Source organism: Gopherus flavomarginatus, chromosome 1 (assembly GCF_025201925.1).
Source record: "Gopherus flavomarginatus isolate rGopFla2 chromosome 1, rGopFla2.mat.asm, whole genome shotgun sequence".
NCBI lineage: Eukaryota > Metazoa > Chordata > Testudines > Testudinidae > Gopherus > Gopherus flavomarginatus.
The window spans coordinates 151,511,281-151,525,973 of NC_066617.1; the positions used below are offsets into that span (position 1 = coordinate 151,511,281).

At 45.5% G+C, this 14,693-nt stretch overlaps 1 gene segment (V, D, J or C); it reads left to right on the plus strand.

Moving 5' to 3' along the window:
• LOC127046890 (T-cell receptor beta-2 chain C region-like) overlaps positions 1-9,440 on the plus strand; it is a 151,287-nt gene extending 141,847 nt beyond the window's left edge. The window contains 5 exon segments of the C gene segment in view: positions 434-485; positions 5,764-6,096; positions 6,532-6,549; positions 7,320-7,426; positions 9,128-9,440. Coding sequence covers positions 434-485; positions 5,764-6,096; positions 6,532-6,549; positions 7,320-7,426; positions 9,128-9,154 — 537 coding nt within the window.
• The last annotated feature ends 5,253 nt before the right edge of the window (positions 9,441-14,693 follow it).

Consider the following 14,693-nt stretch of genomic DNA (forward strand, 5'->3'; position numbering starts at 1 on the left):
TGAGGACTGTTTAGATAATGTCTGTAAAGCAACTGGAGTGTGAAATTTAAATAAAACAATAATAGGACCAATAACTAACGAACAGTACTCTAGTGAATGCTTGGTATTGCACAGAAGCAATGCAGGCTGTTTTTATGCCACTGATCACTAAACTAGGGCTGAGTGGCCCTCACAGCTCTGGGATTTTAGATAAAGTAAACACCTCTTATGTCTGTCCACATCATCTGGAGCATGTCCCTTTCTTCTGCTTATGATGCAACCCCTTGTCACTGTGACCAACGATAAAGTCTATTTTGGCGCAGGCACAAAACTTACTGTGTTAGGTAAGAAAATCCCATTTTTTTTAATAATCCCTTGAAATCCCAGATCTCCCTTTTTGAGAACAACCCCCCATCCACATCCCCCTTTGGTTATTGAGCTGGTGTTTTCCCAGTGTGTCAATTATCAAGCCTACTTCGGAGAAGGGACTAAACTCACCATTCTAGGTAAGGACAAAAAATTCCTTGTGGGTTGCTGAATGAATGTAATGTATGCAAATAATGGGGCTGCCCTGGCAAAGAATTAGGAAGGGTGAAGGACTGTGATATATCTGTGTATACATAACAACCTCTGAAAAATCTCTCTGATCCACAAAGGTGTAAGTATTCCTCTAGAGAGCTAGTTATTCTGGGGCTACAGAGCATTAAAAATCAACACATGCATCAGCGCATCTGTCCAGCGGGGACTGAGTTACAATCACGTTTTAGACAGCACAAACAATAGTGTATAGGGATCAAACCAGAGTCCATTAACTTCAGTAACTCTGGTCCCTTTGGGATTGACATACACATGTTTTGTCTGGGATGACAGAGTAAGCCAAACAAATATGCATGATATTTTTAACAGACAAAATAGAACAACAAACATACGATCGGTTATGTCACAAGCAGATGCTGCTTACTGACAATAGAAAGCTAGGTCTAATGCATGTGGTTCAAACACAATAAAAGGCTTTTTGGGTATACTCCCATGTAGGCCCCCCATTTGGATTTGGATGTCCCCAACTTTGATGAGCAAAACAAGACTGCCTTTATAACCCTGAAAAATGATCACTGTGTTGTCATTGGCAATTCTCCCCTGGGTCAATGTACTTGCTAGCAGCAGTCTTTTGATTGCACAAGCCCTCTTGTAATGAGGACGTAGAAGGATTCTGAGTTATTGATGATGATTTCCACAACAGAGACAGTCACAGAGAGTCGTATAATAATTTTTAAGTGATTAATAAATATTTATCAGATATGAGTAAGTCTCAGGTACCTGGCCTGAAGGAATTCAAGGCGTAGGACCCAGACTGACTGCAGCCAACAATGTTGCAAAGTGCACTTTGAAGGTTTCTGGTCAAGATAGGGAAGAAAACCTAGTGGAGCACAGAGGATCTCCCCTCCATGCTTGCTGAAAAACCTTTATCCTTATTGTGTTCGGGAAATTCTGAACAGCCTGGGGGATGGGACAAGCTGCTAAGGAATGATGTGGAATCACTACCTCTGGAGATCAAGGCAGAGACTAGAAGCCCATCTATTAGGGATGGTTTAGGGATAGTGAACTCAGTCCTGCCATGACGGAGGGGAATGGACCGGATGGTCCTTGCTAACCTTATATGAATCAATATTTGTTTTAACAGAGTGTAAACATCAAGTAAGATAAGACTTTAGATGGGGGAGGGGGTGAGAGATACATGAGCAAAGGGAAGGATTCTGAATAGATATTAGAAAGCATTTCCTACAGTGAGTCTGACTGAATCTCCCATCAGTTGAGTCATTTAAACCTGGAGTAGACAGAGCCCTGAAGAAGACACTGCAGGGACCAGTCTTGTATTGGCCCCCAGTAAGGATGGACATGGTGTGACCTAACAGATGGTTTCCATCTCTTATTTCAATGGCATTATAATTTGCTGTGCCTTTGGTTTCTCCTTCTGTTTGTGATGGCAAGGAGGGGGATAGATTGCAGGGTGGGTTGAGCAGAATGAGTTTGGAGGGAGGTTTTCCTGCAGCTGCATAATGGTGTGAACTCTGAAAGACAGTACTTTGGCGATGGCACCAAACTCACTGTCCTAGGTAAGACAGAAGCCTAAGTTGTGTGTTGTTTGTGATATTATTGAGGTATTGCCATATGAGACCTGACCAATGCTTCACCTAGTCCTGTGTCCCACTTACTGGAACAGACCTCTGGTCCATCTAGTCCAATGACCCATGGCTAATACCAGATGCTTCAGAGACATGTGTGACCCCCACCCCATCCATAAAGAAGCTGCTAGTGCCATCTGTTATCATAGCGGCAGGCCTGACACCAAGCAATGACCAAGACAAGCCCTGGAGCCTGTGGATTGATAGCCTGTGTGTTTACCGTAGCTGGTGTTATTGCATGTTGTACTCTGAGCTACATGTGTGCTTAATTCGTTTTGGATTTACCCATGGTGCTAGGTCAATCCCCTCACTCTATAGAGCAATTACATAGGGTTAAAAAGATAAAATGAGATGGTGTGTGTGTGTGTGGGGGGGGGGAATATTGCAGTGACTCACTCTTTGTGTCCTCACTGGGCTGAGATGTATTATAACATGAACATTCACTGGGAGTCCTGTGACAGGAGAAAGGAAGAAGTAACAACTCTCTCCAGCCATTCCTGAAGGGAGTAAGGAGGTTGCGGGGGGGAGGGACTCGTCCCTAGTCCATGTGGTGTTTGCAACTCTCCTGCCTCGCTGTGTAACTAGAGCAGTTCTTCGGAGATGGGACCAGGCTCATGGTGTTGGGTAAGGAATGGGCTACTGGGGATAGAGATGGTGTGTGTGGCGGCGGTGTCTGGGAGAGCTTAGCCTGACGGTATCTCTGGGACTATTGCACTCCACAACATTCTTCTCTCACTGACCCCAGTAAAATGTCTGACTGACTGTCTGTCACTCTATCTTTGTCTGGATTTTCCTCTCTCTGTAATGTTCTTATTCCCTCTCTCTCTTTGTCTCTCTGTGTCTTCTGCACACAGTTCTCTCTTGTCCTGCTCTTTCATCCTCCCTGGGGGCTGTTTTGAGAAAGATAAGATAGAAAGGACGTTGTAGAATCATACACTCCTTTTTGCCGCTTGTCTTTTGCTGTCTAATGTCAGAGCTTAGTCTGATTGTAGTCTCCAGTGATACAATCTGGCCGTGATCACTACAAAGTTTCCTGAGTTGGGAAGCAGTGGAGGCTGGGCTAGGCTTTAACAGTTGTGGGTTTTATTCTGACAGTTTACAGCTGTGTTCTAATACTTCTCCCCTTATCTTCGGAGCTGGCACTGTGCTCACTGTTACAGGTAAGAGGTCATCTCCCCACTCCCCTGAAGGACGCTTAAAAGTTTCCCTTATGCTAGTGACAGGTGGCATTCACACAAGTGGAGGTGAGGGAAAACTGGCAAGACAATTATTCAAGGCACAATCTCTACCCAATTGGGCTTGCCATGAAGATAAGAGGGGGGCAAAAACGATGATAATGTACTCACCCATCAAAAAACATTGACTTTGGAAGTGGGTATATAAAATAGACTATTCCTAGGCTACTGTATCAATAGATTTCGTTCAGATTCTCTCTTTCTGCATGTCTGCCTGTATGTTTCAATCTCTGTTTCATTCCTAGTCTATCCATTTCTCTGGCCTTCTATGTTTTCTGTGTGTTTTGCAGTGTTGTTGCAGCTGTGTTGGTCCCAGGATATTAGAGTGACAAGGGAGGAGAGGTAATATCTTTTATTAGACCAACTTCTGTTGGTGAGAAAGGTCTGATTCCAGGCCTGAAGAAGATCTTTGTGGAGCTTGAAAGCTTGTCTCTCTCACCAACAGAAGTTGTTCCAATCAGGGCTGCCCAGAGGATTCAGGGGGCCTAAGGTCTTTGGCGGCACAGGGCCCCCGCTGCCAAATTGCCGCTGAAGACCTGGCACTTCGTTGGCAGGTCCCGAGGCGGAAGGATCCCCCACTGCAAGTCTTCGAGGCACTTCAGCAGCAGGTCCCAAGGCAGAAGGACCCCCACCGTGGGTCTTTGGGGAACTTCATTGGTGGGTCCCATAGTGAAGGACGCCCCGCGACCAAGTTGCTGCCCAAGACCCGGAGCGGAAGAAGCTCCAGGGACCCAGGCCCTGCAAGAGTTTTCCAGGGTCCCCAGAGCGAGTGAAGAACTCCGCTCCAGGGGTCCCGAAAAACTCTTGTGGGGGCCTGGGGCAAATTGCGGGCGGCCCTGGTTCCAATAAAAGATATTATCTCACCTACCTTGTCTCTTTGTTTTATCCTTCTCTAGCTCTGTCTCTTTCTTTGCCTTTCTTTCTCTAGCTCTTTCTCTAGCTCTGTCTCTCCTGCCCTCTCTCTTTGTCCTCCTTTGTCCTCCTTTTTCTTCTCATCTGTTTGTCTTTGTTTCTCTCTTTGTTTCCATGTCTCCTCGAGGGCAGGATCTGAAGAGCACACTGAGCATTTACATATGCCAGAGAGGCTTTGAAGACAACAGAAAACAGTTGTAAAACAAAACACTAATTATGATGGTGAGGACAATAAAAGGGATCATATGGCAGAGAGGTGCCTACAAGGAAGAGGAAAATAATAGATACTGTGGCTTCAAAACCAATGCTAGCATTTTAAGGGGAGAATAAGATGATGTGAGCTTATCATCAGTAACTCAGGGCATGTTGTATCTCAGAATGCCACATTCCCAAAGGGTGCTTTCTGTCTGTATACCTCTATCTGTTTCCATATGTCCACTCTCTATTCCTCGAGGGTTTGACACGATAGGCCAGCCAAGGCAGGAAAAGATTCTACATCTCTAGCAGGAGTTTGACATCTATGTAATAAAACAGAGAAGCTTATGTAAGGAATGTGATGCCCCTTTAAGAGCCAAGCACAGATACAACAGCCAAATCTGAAAGTCAAGATGTAAGGCTGTGCCAGTTAAGGCCAAAACAGTGACATGGAGTTGCTCAATTTGGTGAGGGTCCATCTCTCAGGGCAGCTCCAGGCCTCTTCCTGGAGAGCCTTCCTCCAGCCAAAGGGGAAAGGTTAACTCCTTCCCTGCCAATGCCTGAATGGGGCCTGTGTAGTATAATTCTGAGTAATACACTATTATGTCTTAAGTATCAGAGGGGTAGCCGTGTTAGTCTGGATCTATAAAAGCAGCAAAGAGTCCTGTGGCACCGTATAGACTAACAGACGTATTGGAGCATGAGCTTTCGTGCATCCGAAGAAGTGGGTATTCACTCACGAAAGCTCATGCTCCAATACGTCTGTTAGTCTATAAGGTGCCACAGGACTCTGCTGCTTTTATTGTGTCTTATTACAGCTCCCCAAACACTCTGTAATTGCTATGAACATATAGCTTCTTGTGTCTTACAATGCAGTACACTGCATACAAGGAACAAACTGCATGTTTTGTCTGATAACACCCATGGATACATTTCCCTGTCAGTATGGAAGCATGGGTTCGGTAGTATCCCTTTAAATAATTTGGGAGTTTGGAGTCCCCTAGTGTGCCTCCCAGTGTTCTGTTGCAGAAGGCACCAGAACTCTGTCTCAGCCATAGTCTGTCTGTAGCTAGGCCTGCTATGTTCTGATCTAGTTAGTAAACATGGTGCCTTGGGGTCTAGCCGTGTTTGTGTGGTTTTCTTGCATTATTAATGTTGTATTGAGAGCAAAGACACAATCAGTACTCTGAGAGGTTGTTGGCACAAGGCAGGAGAGTGTTTGTTCAGGGCTGTCTGTGCCATGTTGCTTTCTTTTCCAGAGGTTGGGCTCAATATCACCTCCCCCAAAGTGGCCATCTTTCCCCCATCAAAGCAGGAGATCAAAGAGAAGGGGAAGGCCACTCTGGTGTGCCTGGCCAGAGATTTCTACCCCGACCACATCAAGCTGGTCTGGCAGGTGAATGATGCTGACAGGGAAGATGGGGTGAGGACAGATGAGTTTTCCACTTGGGATAACACATCAAAATCATACTCGCTGACCAGCCGCCTGAGGATCTCAACCCAAGAGTGGTTCAACTCCAAGAACAGTTTCCGGTGTGCTGTGAAGTTCCACCTGGATGAGATCCAGTATGAAGTGATCAGAGGTGGAGATGGTGAGTAGTGATTGAGCATTACACTATCGTATTAAATGGAAAACAATCAAAGTGGAAACAAAAGCAAAAGGAGATGAAAGAGAGAGAAAATAATCCCCACAGAAATACAAAGAGAAAGACAGCGTTCATCTGCAAATGTGCAGGTTCATGGACACACATATATGTGTACATGTAAGAGTATGTGCCAGGAGTATATGTATATGTTCACAGGGATACATATTTTCATGTGCATAATATTTTTATACATGTATATAGTCAAGTACATTTTCATAGCTCTTTATAGAATTTAGCTAAGAAACACTCTGAAGAGTCTATCTAAATAATATGAGTAAGTACCACTAATACCAACAGTATGTAACATCCCAGAAACTCTGAAGTCTATATTCTTTCAGCACTGAGAAAACTGTGACTTACAATCCTTTCTTTGCCTTTCAGGATGTGGCATCACTGAAGGTAGGCATTTCCTCTCATTGCCTCTATCTCTCCACGAATTTAAACTCCCTTACTAGCAGACACTATGTACAGGGTGTGTCAGGAAGCGTTTAAGGCCACAAGGGACCACTGGATCATCTATATATGAATATCACAAGCCACCAACAAGCAAAATTAGACCAAAGTACTACAGCCCACAGGAGACTAGACTATTATGTGGGGGAAAAGTGTTATGTTTCTCTGCACTAAGAGAGAAGCAAGAACTTCCGGCCTAAAATGTCCGGTAGAGTATATGAATAAAAGATAACTAAAAAGTGCAAAAGAAAAACCTGCATGTGAGACACAGTGCACTGAGAATGCCTCCTCCGGAGGCTCCCTTTGTAAATTACACAAAGGGGATCATGGGACCTTCCTCATCCAATCAGATTTGCTCCCTCGGTCTTCCCTCTCCTTCAGTATAATTATAAACAGAAGATGTCTTCAGACTGGAAAGTTACCAGCTTAGTCATTACTCATAAAAGGCCCATCTGTGAAACAGGTATTCTCCAAATGGCTCTGTGAGGCATTAAAAGCATTAAAGAGCCAGTGAATATCAGGAATATAAATACAAATGCCATGCTATTCAGTTTTATTTCGGTGCCTGGTGTAACCAGATATCCAGCCCAGTTTTTCAGTGATGTATATTAAGACCTTCTATTCCTCATTGTGGATTTCTTATTTGACTGTTGATATTCTAGATGCCGATTCTCCAGATTATATAATTCCATAAATAATCAGTGTTTGATTTACAGAATCCTACATGCGATCTGGCAACTCTACAAAGCTCACCTACCTGGTGCTCTTGTGGAAGGCCATGCTCTATGCCTTGCTGGTGAGTGCTCTGGTGTGGAGAGTCAAGGTAAGCTAGCTAGCTGGTTTTTGTTTGGGTTGGCAAAATCAGAGGTTCAAGGATGCAACAGGGACATTGGATGCAGAGAACGCTAGCAATGAGCAAAGATCTACAATCTTGTCGTTCCTTCTCCCAGCCACTGAAAGGTTGTTTTCCATATATATTGCAGGCTTTGTCTAGTCTAGTATAATGTCCCAAATGATGAGGTTTCCACCACTTCCCTTTCACAGTCTAATAGAAACTCACTGTTAGGAAAGGTTTCCTGATACCCAACACAAATATTCCTTTTCAGGGCACTTGTTAACACATGAAGAAAGCTCAAAATAATTAACTATAGCTTCTCCAGAGTATGATTAAGGTGGCTATGTCAACATTCTATGGGTATTGGAAAGAGTGCACATGGAGAGGAATAGCTAAGTGGTTTTTGAGGAGATCCTGGGGTTAATGGGATGAATTTGAATACAGGGGAAAGTTTTGATTGTTGAAAGATGTTTGGTTGAATGATCTCCTTAAGGGGTGTGGTGGAAGTGCCATTACATGACTCATTTAAACCTCGGCTCGGACAAAGCACTAGAACATAGACCGTATGGACCGATCCAGGGAGTTATGGACAGATGGACAGTCTTTCCCATCTCTATTTTCTCACTGAGTCTTTGTTCTGTGTTTGTACAGTACCTAGAACAGTGGGGTCCTGGTCCATGGCTGGGGCTCTTAGGCACAATGGCAATACAAACAATAAAAAATAATAATACACTTATGTGATGGCACTGGACTTTTTCATTACATTTTGGATGACTCTTGTATGTGGCTCAGTTTACCCTATGTGAGGCATGTTTAAATAGGTGGGAGGAAAAGGATGTTTACTCATTGCAGAAACTCAGAGATATAGGTGTGACTGATGCCTGCCTGCCTGGGTCCCAGTCCCCATGCCCATGGATTGTCCCCGAAGACACTGGCCACTCCAATTGCCCGGACATTTGGCACCTTGCAACAATAGACCATGGATCGGCCACCCTCCTTAGGAAGCCTGCTGGGTGTGACCAACTGGAAAACAAAGGACTGGAGAGGGAGTGGGGGGTTGTAGCATATGGGCTACTGGAGTCAGAGGACAGCTTCTGTACTGGGACTAAAGAGGCATCAGTGGGCTCTGGGTTCTAGACTGACCTGGATGGACTTTGCTGTAACTTTCCATTCTCTGTGCTAATTAAGGACTTTCTATGCTGGCTGAGAGTCACTGTAGAGTCAGGAAGTTGGAGGTGCATTGCTCCTTTTGAGTGTGTAAGTCTCCCTTGTGTATCCAACACAGGTGGACTTGCTGAAGGGAGCTCACGGCATGAAGCAGGGGTGCTGAAGGCTCTGAGGTTGGGTCCCAGGAGGCGGTGAAGCCGAGTGGCTTACCCCAGTGAAAGAGTGTGACCCTAAGGGGACTGACATACTGAAGGGGTCCTCCCAGGAACTGTTCCAGAGCCATTTGAGAGCACTGGACCTGTGGATCCGTGAAAAGTTGGGTGTAAAACTCTACCGAATCAGAATGGCAGTGACACCAGATGTAAGGCAGTGGAAACTCTACTGGCAACAAAGAGGGGAAGTGCACTGGGCCAGATGATGCGCTGTTTTGCATTGCTCTGTGATGCACAGCACCTTGTAAATCTAGACCATTGTTTCTATTGGGTGGTCACTTTTGTTTGTGTTTTTCTTTCTTCTGTTTAGGCTAGTGACAAGCTGAGCAGAGAATAGATTGGAACTCATCTCCAGCACCTCAGGAGGAGCACAGCTAAATTTTTCTACTGCCCCAGATCCTCCAGGGAGAAGGATTTTGCTTCTGCCTGCACACTGCCAATATCCATTCCGTGGAGGGGTTTGATGGGTAGAGTAGTTGCTCTTTATCCATCTCTTTCAGTAGTCACTGATGGCTCCCCCTACCCACAGAGCTTTAAAAGCTAGATAACTACTCATAGTTAGGGACTGAGGGGTCTGCCCTCTGAAGCCATAATAAAGTCTTGGTTTCTTTTCATTTGAAAAACCTGAGTTTGTGTCTTTTCTCTGATAGCTACAGGACTGGAATCCACACACTGCAGCATGGAATGACACCCATCACCATGCAGAGCCCATGTTAGTCTGCATTTATTGACAGGGATTAGAAAAATATCTCATCTGCAGTTAGGATAATACAGGGGTCTTTGAGTTCTCATGCATCAGGGTGTACACTGAAATCCTACCCCCACCCCCACCCCTTGCTGACCTCCCTCCTGGAATAAAGTGGTATGATATTGTCAAAGCCTTTCTTTTTCAGCTTTGGTTTTGTGTTTTAATATCCTGGGAATGTATTGGTGTTTATTCAAAAATTTAAAAAACATGAGAAAATCAGTAGAAATCAAAAATGAAGGGCAATGGGTGAGTGGAGGAAGAGTGCTCAATACTCACATGGAGGGGAGGGGTGTGTGGTACTCACAGGGTGCAGTGGGCAGGGTGTGGGGGAGAGTATTTACCCTAAGGACGCCTTCCACTCCCTCCAATGGTCAGGTGGTCTCAGCTTCCGAGACCCATCTCCATGCCCCTCTCACTTCCCTACTGTGGAGAAGCAGTTGGGGCTGCGCAGAAATGCCAGGGTCAGGAGGGGAGCAGGAGGCTGCACCCCCATAAGTATGGATCCCTCTGCTGGACAGAGCCCTCTGCTGACCTCAGCCCTTCAGCACAGTCCTGTCCAGTTCCCTTGCACAGGCTCTGTCCAGCAGGGGAAGTGGATGGGACTCTGTGCCCTGGGCCATGCCGAAGGGCTAGTATCACAAAAGAAACTTCTCCAAAGCAATGTCAGGTGCGTAAAAGCAAAAATTGGAGTGAAAATCAGTAAAAGTGACATCAGTAATATCAGTAAAACTGAAATATTGGCTTTTTGAACACCTGGGAATTTTTCAGTGAAAATCAATAAATAGCAAAAATGAAGGCCTTGAATTCTGTATCATTAGGTGCTTTATTATTTATATCTAAGATTAGACTGTTAGCTCTCCTGGGCATGGACTGCATCTTTCTATTCAGCAAAGTACCTTATATAGTTTGGACAAAGTAAAAAATAATAATAATGAGAGGTATTGCAGTTTCCTTTGAAGCTTTCAGCATTGATCCTATCAGGGACAGTATACTGGACAAGATGGTCATCGTATACCTAGATGGCATTCTCCCAGGGCTTTGCAGCTGGGGAAGCTATACAAAGACCAAGACCCTCAAAGGTATTTAGGCACCTACTTTCACTTAACTACTGAAAAACTATGGAAAATGTCCTATTTTAAGACTATGCTTTTTTCTTCTCTTTTGCTTTGTTCTATGTAAGCAAAGGAATGGATGGGCTCAGGTGGATCAGGGTAGGAACATCTTGGGCCCAGTTCTCCCTTCCACCAGATTGAAGCTGAGCTTAGGGAACAAGGGGAAGGGAGCAAAGATGGCTTTATACCACTATTTTAGGCCAGACCCAGCCATGGATGGCAAAAAGGCAGGCACAGAAACTAGCCTGCGGATGCCAGGACCAAGGGGTGAAAGTAGATCAGAGAACTGGATTAGTAAAAAGGGACAAGCTGGGAGACAACTGAAGTAGGTACAGTAACTCCTCACTTAAAGTCATCCCGGTTAACATTGTGTTGTTGCTGATCAAATACAGAACATGCTAGTTTAAAGGTGCTCAGTGCTCCCTTATAACGTTGTTTGGCAGCCACCTGCTTTGTCCACTGCTTGCAGAAAGAGCAGTCCGTTGCAGCTAGCTGGTGGTGGCTTAGAACCAGCGTGGGCCAGCAGCCCCCCATCAGCTCTCCACTCCCCTAAGTTCCCTGTGCAGCAGCTGCCCAGCAGGCTATCAGGTGCCAGGCAGTTCAGCTGTCCCTTCCCCCACTGCCATGTGCTGCTCCTGCCCTCTGCCTTGGAGCTGCTCCTGGGAGCCTTCTGCTTGCTGTGCAGGGGGGTGGGTGGGAAGGGGTGCTAATGTCAGGGTGTCCCCCTCCCCCTGCTCCTGCCCCCCCACTCCTTTACCCCATCCACAGAGCTGGGGTGGGAGGGGAGAGGGGCATGACAGGGCTCAGGACCTGGCAGTAGCTGCTGTCTCAACTTGCTGATCTACTTAAAAAGGCAATGTACTTAGAGTGGGGTCAGCATACTTAAAGGGACAATGCACATCTCTCTTTCACACATGGTGTGGTGTGTGTCTCGGTCTCTCTTCGCCATGCTGTCTCCCCTCCCCCCATTCGAGATGCCTTGTAGAATGTGAGGCTACATTAACAACGTGTTAACCCTTGAGGGCTCTGCCAAGTGCTAGTTCATCATTTAGCAGTAAGGCATTCCCTGGGAAATATCCCACCCTCTGACTTCACCACCTCAACCAAGCTTCACAATAGTCGTTGCTGTGTACATTATTACATTGTTTAAAATGTATATGATATAAAATATAGTCTTTTGTCTGGTGAAAAAAATTTCCCTGGAACCTAACCCCCTCTAGTTATATTAATTCTTATGGGGAAATTGGATTCGCTTAACATTGTTTCGCTTAAAGTCACATTTTTCAGGAACATAACTAAAATGTTAACCGAGGAGTTACTGTAGTTTAGTCTCCATTCTGTGCCCCAGAAAGACCCACACAAGATGCCTGACTTCCAGTTTTCTAGACAGCACAAGTCAACTAAAGGGATCAGAAGAAAATCTCCAGCTAGTGAGTCAGCCAAGATCTGAACCTCCTGCAAATAGGTGACACCTCACCCAAGCATCTTTAAAGACCACTAAGGGCAGATAGACAGACAGGCAGACAGTGGTCTCTTTGTTTTATTGTGACTGAACATCCATTGTGAAATCATTTGATGTATTCTCTCCAGGATACGTCATTGGGCAGGGGTGACTGTGCACAGGCTAACAGTCACTGTTTAGTAACCCCTCTTACATGTGCAGTTTTGTCATCGTCCACCAAGTAGCTCATGAACATGTTTGGCTACATTCAGTGTTTTGGATTGTTACAATGAGCTAAGTCTCTGCCTTGCCTAGGGAGCCAACTGGGACTGGGTACTCCACCGCCAACACTAATGAGCAGGGATGGGGCCCTGTACTAGGAATCCCATGGCTATTCCTCAAAACCTCATGGTGTGTACAAGCCAAGAGGTGGAGAGGAAGGGCAACTAACCAAGGAGGGAGTGGGGACGGAAATGCACCTGTACCATGGCCTGTGGGTGCCACAGAAACACACATAAAACTTGGAGTGACGCTGTCTGGTGTGTGAATGTGGCATGGGACCCAGAAGTATGTGGGCCAAATGCAACTGCACAGGTTACATAGCCCTAAAGTTGCCACAGCATGGGATCTCCAATTATTACAAATAATTAGGATCTTGGCTTTACCTCTCAGCTCTAGCCACACTGTTTCACCCAGCAATATGGTAGGACACTGGGGTCAGTAATGACTTAGATGGGAGAAAGTAACCTCCTGAGTCACCCACATCCTTTCTTGCAGCCCTGCACCCCTTAGCACCATTCAAGGACCTTTGGGTCAATGCTGCCTTACAGGAGATAGGGCCCCTTACTGAGTCACCCAAACTACTCCCTGTGCCAACTGCTTTCTCCTTGAAAGTCTTCCACTGAAATACTGACCATTCCTAGCACAAGAAACCTGACTCAATCTTAGCCCATGTCAGTTAGCCTGAAGACAAGGGAAGGGAGACAAGAAGATGTGTGGCGGGAAGCAGCAGAGAGCGATGAGGATGTGGTGAAGACAGAGAGCATAGTGGATGTGGGGAGGAGGTGTTCATATTGTGTCAATGCAGAATTGAAAAGGCAGTAGAAGTTTCAATAACAAGGCCCTGGGGGGTTGGTTTCTGCATGTGGTTAAACGCTCGGAGTCACAAGTGATTGGTGAGTCACCATTCCATTCCACCTGTGAGCCAATGTAGGTCTCATTCTCAAAACCATATGCAACACTAAGATGACAATGATACAAAGCATTACCAAGAGGTCACAGCGCAGGTGGTACTGTTCCGCTGGCCATGCTTCCGAGCATTGTTCTCTCTGTGGTTTACAGATAATAAACAGGGTGTCATGTGACCCAGTATTGCTCTCACTCTGGTCATGGAAAACCCCACAGTCTATATACCAGGCACACATCACAAACCCCACCCCCTACAGGTGCTATTATTTGGCCTCCTTGCTGCCATTCTCAACAGAGAAGCTTGGAGTAAATGGGTCATGGAGACTTAACACCCCTTTCACTCATGGAGGTGGTCACTTCAAGTCAGAGATGGGGCATTCTGACAGAGCAGTGTGTGAAGAAGCCTGCACCAACCACTGCCCATGCTGTCCCTGTTGGGTGCACTTCAGGCTCCAAAGAATGTCAGTCCAGCATCTTTTCCCAGCATCAAATTCACTGTAGGCTTAAAACCAATTAGTGGGATCATTAAACCACTTCAATCATCATCTGTGATTGGAAAGAAGGAGGTGATATTTTGTTTCTAGTTAACTAGGGAATAAACTCACAGTTCTGCTATGCCTGACACTGCTTTGAATTGGGGTGAGGGATCATAAAAAGTCATAGAAATTGGAGTAACTGACCCTTCTGAGAAAGGCTGGAAAGAAATGAAAAGGGAAACTGGATCTGGAAGAACTGTCTAAGAAAACAGAAGATATAATAACTCTTGAAGAGATAAGTTTCAAGGTAACAGATTATGGCTACCATTGAGGAAAGTTCAAAAAGTAAGGACCAAATACATGCCCTCAACTCATACCCCAAAAGAGCAGAGAAGCATTAAGAGGCCCAGTTCATTCCTATGCTGTACCACCTTAACACTGTGCCAGCATAAATGAACTGCCACACTGATGGATCTGGCCCTGCATAGAATTCCCCGGATGTATGTGTCATGCCAGGGACATTCTTGAGCACTACAGGAGCAGGTCTGGAGCACTGTGTACTCTGGCTATTCCCAGCTGCTGCAATGCCCCCTTAGAGGCTGTGTATGCATCGAGCACAAGTTAGCACAACGCTTGGGATATTGAAGCAGGCCTTCCCCAGTCTAGAATATGTAAGGTCCAGAGGTGACATAAAGCATCCTTTGATTCCCTTCCCAAAACCAAACTCAGTCTGGCCTAAGGATGAACTGGGCCAAAGATGTCAATTTTTGTTGGTTTAGGTAACCTGTGTGTAGACTCAGTGTTTCAGTAGATGGCAGCAAAGAGTATAAGGAAACCTTATCTGCAAAGCCTTTATTTGTATAGTTGAGATGATGTGACTCAGAAGCAATGTAAAGATGAGTGTTAGGATA